The 18,458-nt window shown below is 40.0% G+C and overlaps 1 protein-coding gene across 1 annotated transcript in view; it reads left to right on the forward strand.

Annotated features, from left to right (window-relative positions):
* The first annotated feature begins 1,462 nt into the window (after positions 1-1,462).
* PIK3R4 (phosphoinositide-3-kinase regulatory subunit 4) overlaps positions 1,463-18,458 on the forward strand; it is a 73,928-nt gene continuing 56,932 nt past the window's right edge. The window contains exons 1-4 of the mRNA XM_008009161.3: positions 1,463-1,985; positions 3,058-3,833; positions 14,826-14,959; positions 16,705-17,287. Of these exons, the coding sequence (XP_008007352.2) occupies positions 3,101-3,833; positions 14,826-14,959; positions 16,705-17,287 (1,450 nt within the window). The 5' untranslated portion in view covers positions 1,463-1,985; positions 3,058-3,100. The remainder of the gene's footprint in view (positions 1,986-3,057; positions 3,834-14,825; positions 14,960-16,704; positions 17,288-18,458) is intronic.

The following is an 18,458-nucleotide window of genomic DNA, read 5'->3' on the forward strand; positions in this document are numbered from 1 at the left end:
TCCAAGAGAAATGAAAACATATGGCTACACAAAGACTTATACACTAATGCTATGAACATAGCAGCATTATTCATAATAACTTAAAAGTAAAACAACTCAAATGTCTATCAACTGACAAAAGGATAAACAAAATGTGATATATTCATACCAAAAAAATATTTGCAACAACAAATAAATGAAGTACTAATACAAGCTACAACAGGGATAATCCTCAAAAACATTATGCAAAGTGAAAGAAGTCAGTCTCAAAGCCCACATATTATATATAAAATGTCCAGAAGAGGCAAGCGTATAGAAACAGAAAGTAGATTAGTGATTGCCTAGGGCTGGAAGCGGGAGGAGAAATGGGGGACAACAGGGAGCGACTGCGAATGGTTTCACGGTTTCCTTTTGGGGTAATGAAAATGTTTAAAATCAGGCAGGCTGGGCACGGTGGCTCATACCTGTAATCTCAGCACTTTGGGAGGTCGAGGCGGGCGGATCACTTGAGGTCAGGAGATCCAGACCATCCTGGCCAACATGGTGAAACCCCGTCTCTACTAACAATACAAAAACTAACTGGGCGTGGTGGCACATGCCTGTGGTCCCAGATACTCTGGAGGCAGAGGCATGAGAATCGCTTGAACCCGGTGGAGGTGGAGTTTGCAGTAAGCCGAGATGGCACTACTGCATTCCTGCCTGGGTGACACAGCGAGATTCTGTCTCCAAAAAAAAAAAAAAAAAAAAAAAAAAAAAAAAAAAAAAAAAAAAAAGGCTGGGTGCGGTGGTTCACGCCTGTAATCCCAGCACTTTGGGAGGCCGAGGTTGGCGGATCACGAGGTCAGGAGATTGAGACCATAACACGGTGAAACCCCGTCTCTACTAAAAACACAAAAAATTAGCCAGGCGTAGAGGCCGGCGTCTATAGTCCCAGCTACTCCGGAGGTTGAAGCAGGAGAATCGCTTGAACCCGGGAGGTGGAGGTTGCAGCAAGCCGAGATCGTACCACTGCACTCCAGCCAGGGTTACAGAACGAGACTCCGAGACTCCATCTCAAAAATAAATAACTAAATAAAATCACATTATAGGGATGATTGCACAACTCGACAGATGTATTAAAAACTACTGCTTTGTACATTTTAAGCAGGTGAACTTTATGGTATGTAAGTTATATCTCAATAGAACTCTTAAAAATCCAGCTTGGGATATATTAGTTTTCCTAAATATTCTTGAGTTCTCTTAACGCTGTTCTGCTGTCCTGAGAGTGAAGGGGTGTCTGAACAGGTTCTAGGGGATGTCAGAAACCTCAGCGTTCGAGAATGAAAGGTAGAAGAGGAGGACGGGGATAGATCGTTGTCAGAGCATTATTTTCTCCCTGTAGTTTTGCCCGGAGTAAGACCACGCCTTCGTTCGTTTCCTAGCAACCAGTTTCCTACCCTGGCAATTCTTCAAGGCTCACTCTTTTTCGTCACTTCCGCTCGGCGACAGGAAGTGAGGTCAGACCGGCTGCTTTCCCGGGAGTTCGGCGTTTGCTGCGGCTGTAGCAGCTGAAGTATAGTGTTTTCCTGGGGCTGGCGGTCTCCACTTCTCTCCCGGGTTCCATCTCCCCCCGCCCGGTGGTGAGGCCCTCGAGGAGGGCTCGGAAGGGTATAGCGATCCGCGCTAGAGGAGACGAGGCCCAGGAACGTATGGCCCCCAGGGCAGGTTAGGGGGCTGGAAGGGGCAAATCCCGGGGTACCTGTGGAAACTCTTTAGCGTGGCTTCTTCTCTCTGCTGAGACCCCGAGAGCTTCCCCAGTTCTCCTCCCAGGACCACCCGGGTTCCTGAAGAGCGGGACTTTTCTGCGCCCCTCCCCCAACAGCCCATCTCCTGCCTATGAAGAAAGACCCTTCGTAGAGATAGCTTCCCCGCTGCTGACGCGTTTTCCCGTCCCGTCCTCGAAGTAGTCCACTATGACCTCGTTGTGAAGCCTCTGAACGATTTTTGACACTTTCCCGAGGCCTAGGGTAAATGTTTATGTGTGCTTAAGGTCGTGTGTGTATATGTGTGGCATTTATTTCCTGCAAAACCTGAGTTAGCAAAACCCTGGGCTACGGTTAGCAAGTGCGTATTTTGGTCTACATTTCTTTAACATCTGTGGCAAGGTTTCTTGTTGCAGACCACGGAAGTTTGCACCTTCTTTTAGCTGGGTGAGAGGGCACACTGGAATTAGGCAGGAAGTGACCAGGAGTTAACTGAATTTTTAGATCTTAGTTTGACCATTTCAGGAATTCAGTGACCTATTTGTATTGGATGACTCCTAGTCAGTTTTACATTTTTCTTTTTTTCTTTTTTCTTTTGAGACGGACGGAGTCTCGCTCTGTCACCCAGGCTGGAGTGCAGTGGCAGGATCTCCACTCACTGCAACCTCTGCGTCCTGGGTTCAAGCATTTCTCCTGCCTCAGCCTCACGAGTAGCTGGGATTACAGGCGCCCACTACCACGCCCGGCTAATTTTTGTATTTTTAGTGGAGAGGGGATTTAACCATGTTGGCCAGGCTCGTCTTGAACTCCTGACCTCGTGATCCGCCGGCCTCGGCCTCCCGAAGTGCTGGGATTACATGCGTGAGCCACCGCGTCCGGCCAGTTTTAAGTTTTTAATGTGTCTGTGTCTTATTTCCAAGAAACTACACAGGTTCTTGGACGAGAACTATGTCATATAGTAATTTTGTGATTCTCATAGCCCCAAGCACAGCATGGAATACATAGTAAAGGCTCATTAATATTTTAAATTTAAATATCAGAAAATAACACATTCCAACATTTTTGGCTTAAAGTTGAAGAGACCTATCTAAATATAGTTCAGCTTCTGGAAATGGCGATGCACAATAGCAGGATCTTTTTAGGTAAAATGACAAGGTCTTTTTAGATAAATGTGTGTGAAATTTAGAGACTGCCCAGAAGGCTAGGTACAGTGCTCTTAGTGGAAGAGAAATATGCTGCATCTGTCTTTTTGGAAGAGACCAAATAATGGAATAATGGTGTTTCACTGCTTCTTTGTTTCTTGTCTTTTTTCTTCATTTGTTTTTCTTTTATATAGGTATTGTATCCTAACCTTACCAACCCCAGAGGTGCTTGCCATTATGGGAAATCAGCTTGCTGGCATTGCTCCCTCCCAGATCCTTTCTGTAGAGAGTTATTTTTCAGATATTCATGACTTTGAATATGATAAAAGCCTGGGGAGTACTCGGTTTTTTAAAGTTGCTCGAGCCAAGCACCGAGAAGGCCTGGTCGTTGTGAAGGTTTTTGCAATTCAGGATCCCACATTGCCTTTAACCAGCTATAAACAAGAGCTGGAGGAACTGAAAATCAGGCTTAATTCTGCACAGAACTGTCTGCCTTTCCAGAAAGCATCAGAAAAAGCATCTGAGAAAGCAGCTATGCTCTTTAGGCAGTATGTGCGAGACAATCTGTATGATCGCATCAGTACCCGTCCATTCTTGAATAACATTGAGAAGCGCTGGATTGCTTTCCAGATCCTGACAGCTGTGGACCAAGCACACAAATCTGGAGTTCGTCATGGAGACATCAAGACTGAGAATGTGATGGTCACCAGTTGGAATTGGGTTCTTCTAACTGATTTTGCCAGTTTTAAGCCCACTTATCTTCCAGAAGACAACCCGGCAGATTTCAATTATTTCTTTGACACATCACGGAGGAGAACTTGTTATATTGCTCCTGAACGTTTTGTTGATGGTGGGATGTTTGCCACTGAGTTGGAATATATGAGAGATCCTTCAACTCCACTTGTAGACTTAAATAGCAATCAGAGAACAAGAGGAGAGTTGAAGAGAGCAATGGACATCTTTTCAGCAGGTATTTGAGTGGGTCACATTTGCTGAAGAACCATGTGTTTATCTTTTAACTGTTAATCAGAAATGTAACTTTTTTTAGTCACCAGATATTGAAAAGTTAATGTCTTGGTTTGTCCTCAGACACTATTTCAATTAGAGGCAGCATTCTTGCATTGGATATGTTTAAGTGCCTAAGAAATGCAAACAGCAGTTTATTTACACAAACAGAAAACATATTTGCTTGCCTACTTTTATTGTATGTGTCAGGCACTGTCCTAAGTGCTAGGGACATTGATGGATAATATATTTTCGTAATGCTTCCATTTTAAAGTGACCATGGATATTGCAAAAGGACATTTCAATGCAGTGTTGTTTACTGTGGTGGTAATAAGCATCGAGTGCTACTATATGAACACATAGATACTTAAATTAGTCCTCATGGTGGTGATGAGTTAAGAGGTGGGATCAAGAAAGGCCTCTTTAATAGAAAGACGATATTTACATTGAAACCTGAAAGTTGATTGGGAGTTAACTTTCGTAGAGTTTGTTACAGACAGAGGATGTTGCCTACACAAAAGCTTAAAAACCAGAACATGATGCACTGATGTGTTTTCTGGAACACAGAATGTGAATTAAGCAAGGCTCAAACTCAGGCCAGATCAGAAACGGTCTGGCCTGACTGTAGCATGGAGAGTGAATTTTGCAGGGAAGCTACACAGAAGACAGGAAAACAAGTTAGGAGAAAACTGCCATAGTCCAGGTAAGATGATTGTGACTGGCTTAAGGTTGTGGCAGAGTTGGAAGGAGTGGAGAGAAGTGGTAATGCTTAAGAGATTATTAGTAGATAGAATTGTTAGGATTCTGTCATTGGAAGATGAAGTCACAGGAACTTCTCACCACCCACCAAACTGAGTGGATGGTGATGCTGGTCCCTGAGACAAGGAGACACAGGAGGAGGAACAGGTAAAGTTGGGAAGATGATGAGGTCTGTTTTAGATATGTTAAGTTTGAGATTTCTGCCAAGGATTCAGGAGAAGATGTACAACATATATTTGGTTATATTTTTATTTATTTTTAATTTATTATTATGTTTTAGAGATAGGATCTCACATTGTTGCCTAGGCTGGAGCGCAGTGGTGCAGTCGTAGCTCACTTCAGCCTTCAACTCCAAAGATCCTCTTGCCTCAGCTTTCTGCTTGTAGCCAGGACTACAGGCGCACACCACCACACCCAGTTGATATTTTTTAAAACATTTTTGGTAGAGACTGTATTTTACTATGTTGCCCAGAATGTTCCTGAATGCCTGAGCTCAAGCTGTCATCCCACCTCAACCTTCCAAAGCGTTGAGATTACAGGCGTGAACTACCACACCTAGCCCAGCAATTGGTTATAAATTTTTGGGCATAGAAATCTGGGATAGAGACGGAGATTTGGGAGTTATCAGGAAACAGGTAGAAATTGTAGCCAGGAAAAGTTTGTACAGAAGTGATTCTTAAGCTTTTTTGGACTCCCTTAAAAAATTTAATGAGATTAGTGGACTCCTTCCCTGGAAAAATGTACCATGCATTCATTCCTATATATTATTTCACATACACAGACCACATGAAGCTGAGCTATGGATTCCAGATTATTTAAGAATTTATGGGATAGAGAGGAAGGAGAAGTGTGTTGAGGGTGGTACTCTGAGGGACTTCGAAAGAAATCTGGCATCAGTGCCATTTTTGGTAAATTTTGTGATAGTTCGGCTTAATTTTTTTCTCGCTTGTGGGTTTTATTGCCATTGCTTTTGGTGTTTTAGTCATGAAGTCCTTGCCCATGCCTATGGCCTGAATGGTATTGCCTAGGTTTTCTTCTAGGGTTTTTGTGGTTTTAGGTCTAACATTTAAGTCTTTAATCCATCTTGAATTAATTTTTGTATAAGGTGTAAGGAAGAGATCCAGTTTCAGCTTTCTACATATGGCTAGCCAGTTTTTACAGCACCATTTACTAAATAGGGAATCCTTTCCCCATTTCTTGTTTTTGTCAGGTTTGTCAAAGACCAGGTGGTTGTAGATGTGTGGTATTGTTTCTGAGGGCTCTGTTCTGTTCCATTGATCTATATCTCTGTTTTGGTACCAGTACCATGCTGTTTTGGTTACCATGCTGCCTTGTAGTATAGTTTGAAGTCAGGTAGCGTGATGCCTCCAGCTTTGTTCTTTTGGCTTAGATTGTCTTGGCAATGTGGGCTCTTTTTTGGTTCCATATGAAGTTTAAAGTAGGTTTTTCCGATTCTGTGAAGAAAGTCATTGGTAGTTTGATGGGCATGGCATTGAATCTGTAAATTACCTTGGGCAGTATGGCCATTTTTCATGATACTGATTCTTCATATCCATGAGAATGAAATGTTCTTCCATTTGTTTGTGTCCTCTTTTATTTCGTTGAGCGGAGGTTTGTAGTTCTTGAAGAGGTCCTTCACATCCCTTGTAAGTTGGATTCCTAGGTATTTTATTCGCTTTGAAGCAATTGTGAATGGGAGTTCACTCATGATTTGGCTCTCTGTTTGTCTGTTATTGGTGTATAGGAATGCTTGTGATTTTTGCACATTGATTTTGTATCCTGAGACTTGGCTGAAGTTGCTTATCAGCTTAAGGAGATTTTGGGCTGAGATGATGGGATTTTCTAAATATACAATCATGTCATCTGCCAACAGGGACAATTTGACTTCCTCTTTTCCTAATTGAATACCCTTTATTTCTTTCTCCTGCCTGATTGCCCTGGCCAGAACTTCCAACACTATGTTGAATAGGAGTGGTGAGAGAGGGCATCCCTGTCTTGTGGCAGTTTTCAAAGGGAATGCTTCCAGTTTTTGCCCGTTGAGTATGATATTGGCTGTGGGTCTGTCCTAAATAACTCTTATTATTTTGAGATACGTCCCATCAATACCTAGTTTATTGAGAGTTTTTAGCATGAAGGGCTGTTGAATTTTGTTGAAGGCCTTTTCTGCATCTATTGAGATAATCATGTGGTTTTTGTTTTTGGTTCTGTTTATATGATGGATTATGTTTATTGATTTGCATATGTTGAACCAGCCTTGCATCCAGGGATGAAGCCAACTTGATCGTGTTGGATAAGCTTTTGGATGTGCTGCTGGATTCGGTTTGCCATTATTTTATTAAGGATTTTTGCATCGATGTTCATCAGGGATATTGGTCTAAAATTCTCTTTTTTTGTTGTGTCTCTGCCAGGCTTTGGTATCAGGATGATGCTGGCCTCATAAAATGAGTTAGGGAGGATTCCTCTTTTCCTATTGATTGGAATAGTTTCAGAAGAAATAGTACCAGCTCCTCTTTGTACCTCTGGTAGAATTCGGCTGTGAATCCCTCTGGTCCTGGACGTTTTTTGGTTGGTAGGCTATTAATTATTGCCTCAATTTCAGAGACTGTTACTGGTCTATTCAGGGATTCAACTTCTTCCTGGTTTAGTCTTAGGAGGGTGTATGTGTCCAGGAATTTATGCATTTCTTCTAGATTTTCTAGTTTACTTTCATAGAGGTGTTTATAATATTCTCTGATGGTATTTTGTATTTCTGTGGGATCGGTGGTGATATCCCCTTTGTCATTTTTTATTGCATCTTGATTCTTCTCTCTTTTCTTCTTTGCTAGTGTTGCTAGCGGTCTATCAATTTTGTTGATCTTTTCAAAAAACCAGCTCCTGGATTCATTGATTTTTTTTTTTAAAGTTTTTTGTGTGTCTATCTCCTTCAGTTCTGCTCTGATCTTAGTTATTTCTGGACTTCTGCTAGTATTTGAATGTGTTTGCTCTTGCTTCTCTAGTTCTTTTAATTGTGATGTTAGGGTGTCAATTTTAGATCTTTCCTGCCTTCTCTTGTGGGCATTTAGAGTTATAAATTTCCCTCTACACACTGCTTTAAATGTGTCCCAGAGATTCTGGTATGTTGTGTCTTTGTTCTCATTGGTTTCAAAGAACATCTTTATTTCTGCCTTCATTTCTTGATGTACCCAGTAGTCATTCAGGAGCAGGTTGTTCAGTTTCCATGTAGTTGAGCGGTTTTGAGTTAGTTTCTTAATCCTGAGTTCTAGTTTGATTGCACTGTGGTCTGAAAGACAGTTTGTTAATCATTTCTGTTCTTTTGCTGAGGAGTGCTTTACTTCCAACTACGTGATCAATTTTGGAATAAGTGCGATGTGCTGAGAAGAATGTATATTCTGTTGATTTGGGGTGGAGATTACTGTAGATGTCTGTTAGGTCTGCTTGGTGCAGAACTGAGTTCAAGTCCTGGATATACTTGTTAACTTTGTGTCTTGTTGATCCGTCTAATGTTGACAGTGGGGTGTTAAAGTCTCCCATTATTATTGTGTGGGAGTCTAAGTCTCTTTGTAGGTCTCTGAGGTCTTGCTTTATGAATCTGGGTGCCCCTGTTTTGGGTGCATATATATTTAGGATAGTTAGCTCTTCTTGTTGAATTGATCCCTAATGGCCCTCTTTGTCTCTTTTGATCTTTGTTGGTTTAAAGTCTGTTTTATGAGAGGCTAGGATTATAACCCCTGCCTTTTTTTGTTTTCCATTTGCTTGGTAGATCTTCCTCCATCCCTTTTGAGCCTATGTGTGTCTCTGCACGTGAGATGGGTCTCCTGAATACAGCACACTGATGGGTCTTGACTCTTTATCCAATTTGCCAGTCTGTGTCTTTTAATTGGAGCATTTAGTCCATTTACATTTAAGGTTAATATTGTTATGTGTGAATTTGATCCTGTCATTATAATGTTAGCTGGTTATCTTGCTTGTTTGTTGATGCAATTTCTTCCTAGCATTGATGGTCTTCATGATTTGACATGTTTTTGCAGTGGGTGGTAGTGATTGTTCCTTTCCATGTTTAGTGCTTCCTTCAGGAGCTCTTGTAAGGCAGGCCTGGTGGTGACAAAGTCTGTCAGCATTTGTTTGTCTGTCAAGGATTTTATTTCTCCTTCACTTATGAAGCTTAGTTTGGCTGGATATGAAATTCTGGGTTGAAATTCTTTTCTTTAAGAATGTTGAATATTGGCCCCCACTCTCTTCTGGTTGTAGAATTTCTGCCAAGAGATCCGCTGTTAGTCTGATGGGCTTCCCTTTGTGGGTAACCTGACCTTTCTCTCTGGCTTCCCTTAACATTTTTTCCTTCATTTCAACTTTGGTGAATCTGACAATTATGTGTCTTGGAGTTGCCCTTCTTGAGGAGTATCTTTGTGGAGTTCTTTGTGTTTCCTGAATTTGAATGTTGGCCTGCCTTGCTAGGTTGGGGAAGTTCTTTTGGATAATATCCTGAAGAGTGTTTTCCACCTTGGTTCCATTCTCCCCATCACTTTCAGGTACACCTATCAGACGCAGATTTGGTCTTCTCACATAGTCCCATATTTCTTGGAGGCTTTGTTCGTTTCTTTTTACTCTTTTTCTCTAAACTTCTCTTCTTGCTTCACTTCATTCATTTGATCTTCAATCACTGATACCCTTTCTTCCACTGATCAAATTGGCTACTGAAGCTTATGCATGCATCACGTAGTTCTCGTGTCATGGTTTTCAGCTCCATTTGGTCATTTAAGGTCTTCCATACACTGTTTATTCTAGTTAGCCATTCGTCTAATCTTTTTTCAAGGTTTTTAGCTTCTTTGCGATGGGTTCGAACATCCTCCTTTAGCTCGGAGAAGTTTGTTATTGCGGATCGTCTGAAGCCTTCTTCTCTCAAGTTGTCAACGTCATTCTCCGTGCAGCTTTGTTCCATTGCTGGAGAGGAGCTGCATTCCTTTGGAGGAGAAGAGGCACTCTGATTTTTAGAATTTTCAGCTTTTCTGCTCTGTTTTGTCCCCATCTTTGTGGTTTTACCTACCTTTGGTTTTTGATAATGGTGACATATAGTTGGGGTTTTGGTGTGGATGTCTTTTTCTGTTTGTTAGTTTTCCTTCTAACAGTCAGGGCCCTCAGCTGCAGATCTGTTAGAGTTTGCTGGAGGTCTACTCCAGGCCCTGTTTGCCTAGGTATCACCAGTGGAGGCTGCAGATGTTGCTGCCTGATCCTTCCTCTGGAAGCTTCATCTCAGAGGGACACCTGGCTGTGTGAGGTGTCAGTCGGCCCCTACTGCGAGGTGTCTGCAAATTAGGCTACTTGGGGGTCAGGGACCCACTTGAGGCAGTCTGTCCATTCTCAGACCTCAAACTCCGTGCTGGGAGAACCACTACTCTCTTCAAAGCTGTCTTAGAGGGACATTTAAGTCTGCAGAAGTTTCTGCTGCCTTTTGTTCAGCTATGCCCTGCCCCTCTAGTGGTGGAGTCTACAGAGGCAGGCAGGCCTCCTTGAGCTAAGGTGGGCTCCACCCAGTTTGAGCTTCCCAGCCACTTTGTTTACTTACTCAAGCCTCAGCAATGGCGGACGCCCCTCCCCCAGCCTTGCTGCGGCCTTGCAGTTCCATATCAGACTGCTGTGCTAGCAGTGAGCGAGGCTCCATGGGCGTGGGACCCTCTGAGCCAGGCGTGGGATATAATCTCCTGGTGTGCTGTTTGCTAAGACCTTTGGAAAAGGGCAGTGTTAGGGTGGGAGTGTCCCGATTTTCCAGGTACTGTCTGTCACAGCTTCCCTTGGCTAGGAAAGGGAATTCCCTGACCTCTTGTGCTTCCCGGATGAGGCAGTGCCCCACCCTGCTTTGGCTTATGCTCTGTGGGCTGCACCCACTGTCTGACAAGCCCCAGTGAGATGAACCCAGTACCTCAGTTGGAAATGCAGAAATCACCCGTCTTCTGCGTTGCTCATGCTGGGAGCTGTAGAATGGAGCTGTTCCTATTCAGCCATCTTGGAACCTTCCCCTGCCTTCAGTGTTTTGTAAGATGAGGTATAGTCTGTTATAAAACACAATATAGTTAATGCCTATGGTAATTTTAACATTGATACAGTAATTACACTTCTTATTCTAATTTTGTATTTGACCCAATCATATCTCTCATAGCATTTTACCTGCTTCAGGGCAGGACCTTGTTTAGGGTCAGATATTACATTTAGTTGTCATATCCTTTTAGCCTCCTTTAATATTTCTACAGCCTTTTTTTCTTTTTGTTATTATCACGTTGCCATTTTTTGAAGAATGCCTCCCCCCACTTAATTTTTCAAAATCATTTTTATACTTGTTAGTTTGAATTATTGTAGAATCAAAGGAAGTTGCAAGAATAGTGAGGTATCCTTCACTCAGCTTCCCCCAATGATGACATGTTATGACTGTCGTACCATATCAGAATCAGTTGACATAGGTGCATTACTGTTAATTAGAGTATAGACCTTATTCCGTTTTCACCAGCTTTTACATGCATTCTGTATGTCACCCGCTCCTTTGTTTTTTGATAGGATGTTTCTCATTTTGAATTTGTCTAATGTTTCCTCGTGATTAGATTTAGGTTATAACTTAGTAGGAATACTGCATAGATGATGATGGGTTTTCACAGGGTCACATCTTGAAACAAATGATGGTTGTTTGTGATGTTAATTTTAATCATCTGGTCAAAATCTTCCCAAATTTCTCCCCTTTGTAGTTTTTTATTTTTTTAATCCCTTGCAACTAATAAGCAACCTATGGGAAGAAATTTTAAGATGTGCAAATATGCCTGGTGTGGTGGCTAACACTTGTAATCCCAGCCTCCCACACTTGGGAGGCTGAGGTGGGCAGATTCTTGAGCCTGGGAGTTCAAGACCAGCCTGGACAATATGGTAAAACCCTGTCTCTAAAAAAAGAAATGCAAAAAATTTGTTGGGCGTGGTGGTGCATGCCTATAGTCTCAGCTACCCGGGAGGCTGAGGTGGGAGGATTACCTGAGCCCAGGAGATCCAGGCCACAGTGAACTGTGATCACACCACTGCACTCCGGGCTGGGTGACAGAGTGAGACCTTGTATCAAAAAACAAACAAAAAAAGATGTGTAAATATCCTGCCCATCACTACAGTTTATCCCTTGGCATTTGGGATCCATTGATGATTCTTGCCTGATCGAATTTTTACTATGATGGTTGCAAAAATGATTTTTCCACTCAAATACTTCCTCCACATTCAACAGTAGGACCTCAACATTCTGCTAGACTCAAAGATCCTCTCTTTCGCCCCATTTATTTATTGGTATAGACATTAATTCTTAATTTTTTCAATCGTTTGTATTTATTACCTTAATTATATTGGTGCATCAGTTGTCTCAGATTTGGCCAGTGGTAGTAGGAGCCTTCTCAGGCTGATTCCCGTGTCCTTGTGACAGTCCTCATTATTATTATAATTTTTTTTAAGCATTTCTTTACTTTTTGGTATAAGATATTGTACCTACCGTGCCCTAGCGCTCAAACAAGCCATTAAGGAATCCTAATTCTTTTAGTGTGTAGTGAATGATATTAGAAGCCTCTGTCTAGTGCTCATTGCTGTTAGATTGTCTTTGACACTTGGCTCTTACAGCTGACAACGCCAGGCGGTATATGTAGTATGCGTGTGTTGTACTCTGCTTTTGTTGGGTAGAGTGTTCTGTTGGTATCTGTTAGATCCAGTTGGTGTTTTTCCCTACTGTTTTTTCCCCCACAACACCAACTTCTAGATTCTATTTTATGTGCATACGTTCCTCAACTTACAATGGAGTTACATCCCAATAAACTGATTAGAAGTTGAAAATATAAGTAGAAGATGCCTTTAATACACCTAACCTATTGAACTTCCCAGCTTACCCTACCTTAAATGTGCTCAGAAACTTACTTACATTAGCTGGTTAATTTTAATTGTATTTTTTGGGTCCTCTGTTTCCTTGTTGTTTATGGTGTTTTTAATAGCTGCTTTTCGAAGTCCTTTATTCTAAAATGTGACACTATACAGAGAGAAATTAACAAATTTATTGAGTGTTTATTATGTGTTAGGAACTTAGTTGCTGGAGATTTTTCAATGAATAGAGAAAAATAGAAAAATCCCTTCCTCATGTAAATTGTATTCTAATAGGCATGTAGACAAAAAGCAACATACAGACTGTCCTGACTTTGCAATGGTTCAGCTTATGATTTTTTGATTTTACCAAAATCAAAAGTGCAAAAGTGATACACATTCAGTTGAAATGTATTTGGAGCACCCATACAATCATTCTGTTTTTCACTTTCAGTTCAATATTAATAAATTATGTGAGAGAAATATCTCACATAATTTATTTACTTTATTGTGAAATAGCCTTTGAGTTAGATGTGTTTGCCCACATGTAGGCTAATGTAAGTGTTCTGAGCATGTTTAAGGTAGGCTAAGCTGGAAAATTCAGCGGGTTACATGTATTAAATCCATTTATTTTTCTTTTCTTTTTCTTTTTTTTTTTTGGAGACAGAGTCTGGCTCTGTTGCCCAGACTGGAGTGCAGTGGCCCAATCTCTGCTTACTGCAAACTCTGCCTCGCAGGTTCAAGTGATTCTCCTGTTTTAGCCTCCCAAATAACTGGAATTACAAACGTGCACCACCACACCTGGGTATTTTTTGTATTTTTAGTAGAGATAGTGTTTCACTGTGTTGGCCAGGCTGGTCTTGAACTCCTGACCTCAAGTGATCTGCCTGTCTTGGCCTCCCAAAGTGGTGGGATTACAGCCATGAGCCACCATGCAATATTTTTAACTTTTCGTTGATTTATTGGGAAGTAACCCCATTGTAGATTGAGCAGCATCTGTACATAAAATATAACCTGGAAGTTGGTGCTATGGGGGAAAAACTGTAAGGAAAGAGAAAAGGGAATGTGTCTAGTGAGGGGTGTGGGGGTAGTTGTGGAAGTGGGGCCTGCAATTTTAAACAGGCAATCAAGAAAGGCCTTACTGCTGAGTGACATTTGAGCACCTGAAGATCTGAAGGAGGTGGAGGTACTTGGGGGAATAGCATTCTAGGTAGAGGGACTAGCAAATGCACAGGCTGTGAGTTGAGGTTATTTAAGGATCTCTTTAGACTTGTTAAATGCCTGTCATGTAATGATTCAGTGAAACTGTGTTGTCCTTTTGGAAATGTGGGTACTTTAAAAATTTCTGGTTTGAAGATTATATAAGTGTGCAAAATGAGAGTTATCTCTCTTTGCCTCTCCCTAATCTTACAGCTACACTTTTTAGCATTTCACATATTATGTTTGTTCACTGCTTTATTTTCTGTCTTGCTTCCTAGAATGAAAGCTTCATGAGGGCAAGGATTTTATCTGCTTTATGTACTACTTGTGCCTAGGGTATAGTGGTCACCTGATAACTTTTTGTTTAATGATGAATAAATGATTTGTCAGATACGACTTTGTAGTAGTAGTTCCTTATGAATTTAATGTCTGCGAGTCCATACTTAAATAAAAGTTTCTTGTTTTATCACTCTATATGTAAATTATATATATTACATATATACTTTAATTTAATTTAATTTATTATTTTATTTTATTTTATTTTATTTTATTTTTTTGAGATGGAGTCTCACTCTGTCATCCAGGCTGGAGTGCAGTGGCATGATCTCAGCTCACTGCAGCCTACCTCTACCTACCTCTACTTCCTGGGTTTAAGTGATTCTTGTGCCTCAGCCTCCCAGGTAGCTGGGACCACAGGTGTGCACCACCATGCCTGGTTAATTTTTGTGTTTTTGGTAGAGATGTGGTTTCATCATGTTGACCAGGCTGGTCTCGAACTCCTGATCTCAGATGATCTGCTGGCCTTGGCCTCCCAAAGTGCTGGAAGTACAGGTGTGAGCCACCATGTCTGGTTTATACATTCATTTAAAATTACAGAACGGGGGAAGTATTTAACTTTTAAGAGGGAGAAAAATTGTATGGCTCTATTTTGACTTTATACTTTAGAAACCAGTGTTCAGGCAATAGACATTTTCCCTGTCAGCTTGATTGTAGTTATATGTTGCATCAACATTTTAAATTTCATTTACTTTGGGGTTTTTGCATTTTGGGTTTTATGAACTGTCTGAGTTCTCGATCTATATTGCATGATATTTTTCATCTCTTTTCTAACAGAATTATACCTGCTATTTTTCAGGTTGTGTGATAGCTGAGCTTTTCACAGAAGGTGTACCATTATTTGATCTCTCTCAACTTTTGGCTTATAGAAATGGACATTTTTTCCCTGAACAAGTGCTAAATAAAATTGAAGATCACAGTATCAGAGAATTGGTAACTATGCTACAAATATTTGCCATAAAGTTTTTAATAGGCTCTTGTTCCCTCTTTTGCTTTAATCAGATTTCTGGAATGTTGTAAATTTGGAATAAAGCAGTAAAACACCATAGACTAATATAAACAGCCTTTTGTTACTACTTTGTTAGGGCAGAATGTACTGTTTTTTTCCCCTTTAGGCACAGAGCTCATTTGACTTAAAAAAAATCTATTTATTATCTATTTTCCCACTATAATTTTCAGTGTGTGTTCTACAGATTTGGAAGGAGGTAAGGTGGTTTCTAGGGGTGGGAGAGGTTGTCCTGGATAGAGCTTGCTAGTAAGAAATGAAGAAGACAGACATTTAAAATGGAGGGAACAGGAAATGTCAACTTGAATATAATACAGCAGTACAGGGCCATTGCATATAGAAGCAAATAGCTTTGTATTAATATATGAAGCTGAGGGCAGCTCTGGAAAGGCAGCTACAGAAGCACAAATTAGTATAGCAGAATGGGCGTGAGGAGTCGTGTGGGGGGATCACCTAAGCCACATAGCTACATTACTGTTTGAGGGCATCTTTTCTAAGTCATTTGTAGGGTAACTAATATTGTGGTGATGACTCTGAGTCATGGAAAAGATTGTGGTGTATTTAGAATATTCTTTAATTAGGTAGGGAGATATATAATACAGGGAGATCTATAATACATTTAAATTTCTCTTAAGTATGTCAAATATTAAAAACTAAGGTGCTTCAGAGGAAGCCAGTTTAGGCCATATTTATTGAACAGTACACTGGATTAGGAGTTGGTGTAATGTTCTGTCTTTGGGTATGGCACATACTTGTTATGTTGCTTTGGTTATGTAACTTCATGTCTTTGGGCATACATTTTCTTAACTGCAAAAGAAGTGAATTTGTTTAATCTTTAGGGCCTAATCAAACTAAAAGCAATTCTAACTAGTTAACATTTTCTTTTAGTACATTTGATTTCCCCATGTTCACTACTAGGCTCTTATTTAAAATATAAACAGAAAGTTCAGATAACTCAATACATTTTGTGATATTTTATTTAAATAATGACTGATACCCTATGAGTGTCCAGGAAAGATTAAACTATGTTCTGTGCATTGAAAAATATTTATTTCCCTATGATACTAGAAAACATAGGATAAATTCAAATGAGGTGTATCATTTCTAGTGTTTGCAGAATTTAACATCTCTTTGATACTATTTGAAAACTTTAAGCCGCTGATTCCCCTATTGATTAGATCCTAGAGCTATACTTAACCCACAGATTCCTTTGCACTTGTGGCAATAAGGTTCTGAACCATAACTCAACCCTGGATATGTAAATGGATTTTAGTGGTTCTGTGATTCCTTCCAGAATTGTATGGGGTTTTTAATGCAAAAATTGTGTGTATACATTTTTCTCTGGAGAAGATCCATTGCTTTCCTCAGATCCTTCATGGTATCTCCTACTCAGAAAAGTTTATAAGAATCTTTGAGTTGCGGACAGCAATATATTAGTCCCTATTTTAAGAAATGGGGAATTTTGAGCCATGGTATAACCTCCTGTTTATGTGTCAGGGCCATCTGTAATATATTTGTATATGATTTTTTGCTGCTTTCTAGGATGTTGGAGTCACAATCACTTAGCAGTCAGGTTCTGAAAGATCCTTTACATCGTATGTAAATTGCCTTCCATCTGCTTTACTTTTCTATTCTCAAATCTATTTTAATTCCTTTTCTTTCCTTGGTGTAGGTAACTCAGATGATTCACCGTGAGCCAGATAAACGTTTAGAGGCAGAAGATTACTTAAAACAGCAGCGTGGCAACGCCTTTCCTGAAATATTTTACACTTTCCTTCAGCCCTACATGGCCCAGTTTGCCAAGGAAACGTTTCTTTCTGCAGATGAGCGTATTCTGGTTATACGGAAGGATTTGGGCAACATTATTCACAATCTCTGTGGACATGATCTGCCAGAAAAAGCCGAAGGAGAGCCTAAGGAAAATGGGCTGGTTATCTTGGTATCTGTTATAACATCCTGCCTACAGACCCTTAAATACTGTGATTCCAAATTAGCTGCTTTGGAACTTATTCTTCATTTGGCTCCAAGATTAAGTGTTGAAATTCTTTTGGATCGGATTACTCCATATCTTTTGCATTTCAGCAATGACTCTGTTCCCAGGGTGAGGGCCGAAGCCTTGAGGACGTTGACCAAAGTTCTTGCTCTCGTCAAAGAGGTTCCTCGTAATGATATCAATATTTATCCGGAATACATTCTGCCAGGCATAGCCCACTTAGCCCAAGATGATGCTACTATCGTTAGACTAGCCTATGCTGGTAAGAGTTTATTGTCCAAATATTAACCACTTAGATAATTTTTAAGTTAATGACTGTAATACTGCTTGTTTTTCTGATTTGTTTGAGAATTCCAAGTATGAACTTTGCTCTTTGAACTGTTTGTGTACATTTTGATAATATTTCTAGATACTGCGTTCCTGGGAATCAATGTTTGTGTGTTCTCTCACTTTTGAAACGATCAGAATTATCAAGTGATGGAATTTTGTGATTTTCTTAGGAATATTAAATTCAACTTGGAATAAGACTAATGTTACTAATGTTTACAAGTATGTGCTTCTGATCTAGTGTCTTCAGGCCTTTATGAAGTTTCTCTGATAAATATGGTTATTTGACTGTCAGTTTTAGGATATAACAGTCTATTGCTGCTGAAAAAGATTAATTTTGCTGGATAATTTGATGTTGAAAGAACCTAGCATACTAACTTACTGAAGTTTAAGGTTGTTTTTCCAGTTACTCTGCTGTTTAGGATGTACGTCTTCTTTGTGATGAGGTGGGTGTGTTATACACACCTACCTGTTTTGCCTGTAATTCTCACTCAAAATCAGGTGATACAGATTCATGTTTCTAGCTCCCCAGATTAATTCTGAGAGCTTATTTCTGCATGAGAAATACCACTGAATATATATAATATCGCTGAGTATAAATAATTTATTTCTATAATATAATCTGAAAGAAATCAGGGATTCTGTTTTGAAGTCTTTGTAAATAGTATGTGTGTGGTGATGATATTGTCTTTTTTTTTTTTAAACAAACATAGTTCATTCATTTTATGATTTGTCAGTCATTATTTTAATGAAACATGCAAAAAATGGTCTTTGGACTCTGGTCTTATCTCTAGGCACACCCAAAAAGTGATTGGTGATTGTTAGGTATTTTTATGTTTCCTCATAGATGTATTTTTATTTATGTTTATCTTTGCCTATTTATTTATTTATGGTTTCTGTAACCATATAGGTATGAACTTCAGGCCCAGAAATCCGGATTTCTCTAAGACACATAAAAGTTTATCATTTATAACAAAGCATAGTTGTAACTCACTTGGCAGATATAAATAATTGAACCAGATAAAATCAAATCAAATCAAAGTTTATCAGTTTTAAAAACAAGCTCTATCTTCTTTACCAGAATTTTATGATCCTACTTTTTGGTG

This window comes from Chlorocebus sabaeus, chromosome 15, assembly GCF_047675955.1.
Source record: "Chlorocebus sabaeus isolate Y175 chromosome 15, mChlSab1.0.hap1, whole genome shotgun sequence".
Classification (NCBI taxonomy): Eukaryota; Metazoa; Chordata; class Mammalia; order Primates; family Cercopithecidae; genus Chlorocebus; species Chlorocebus sabaeus.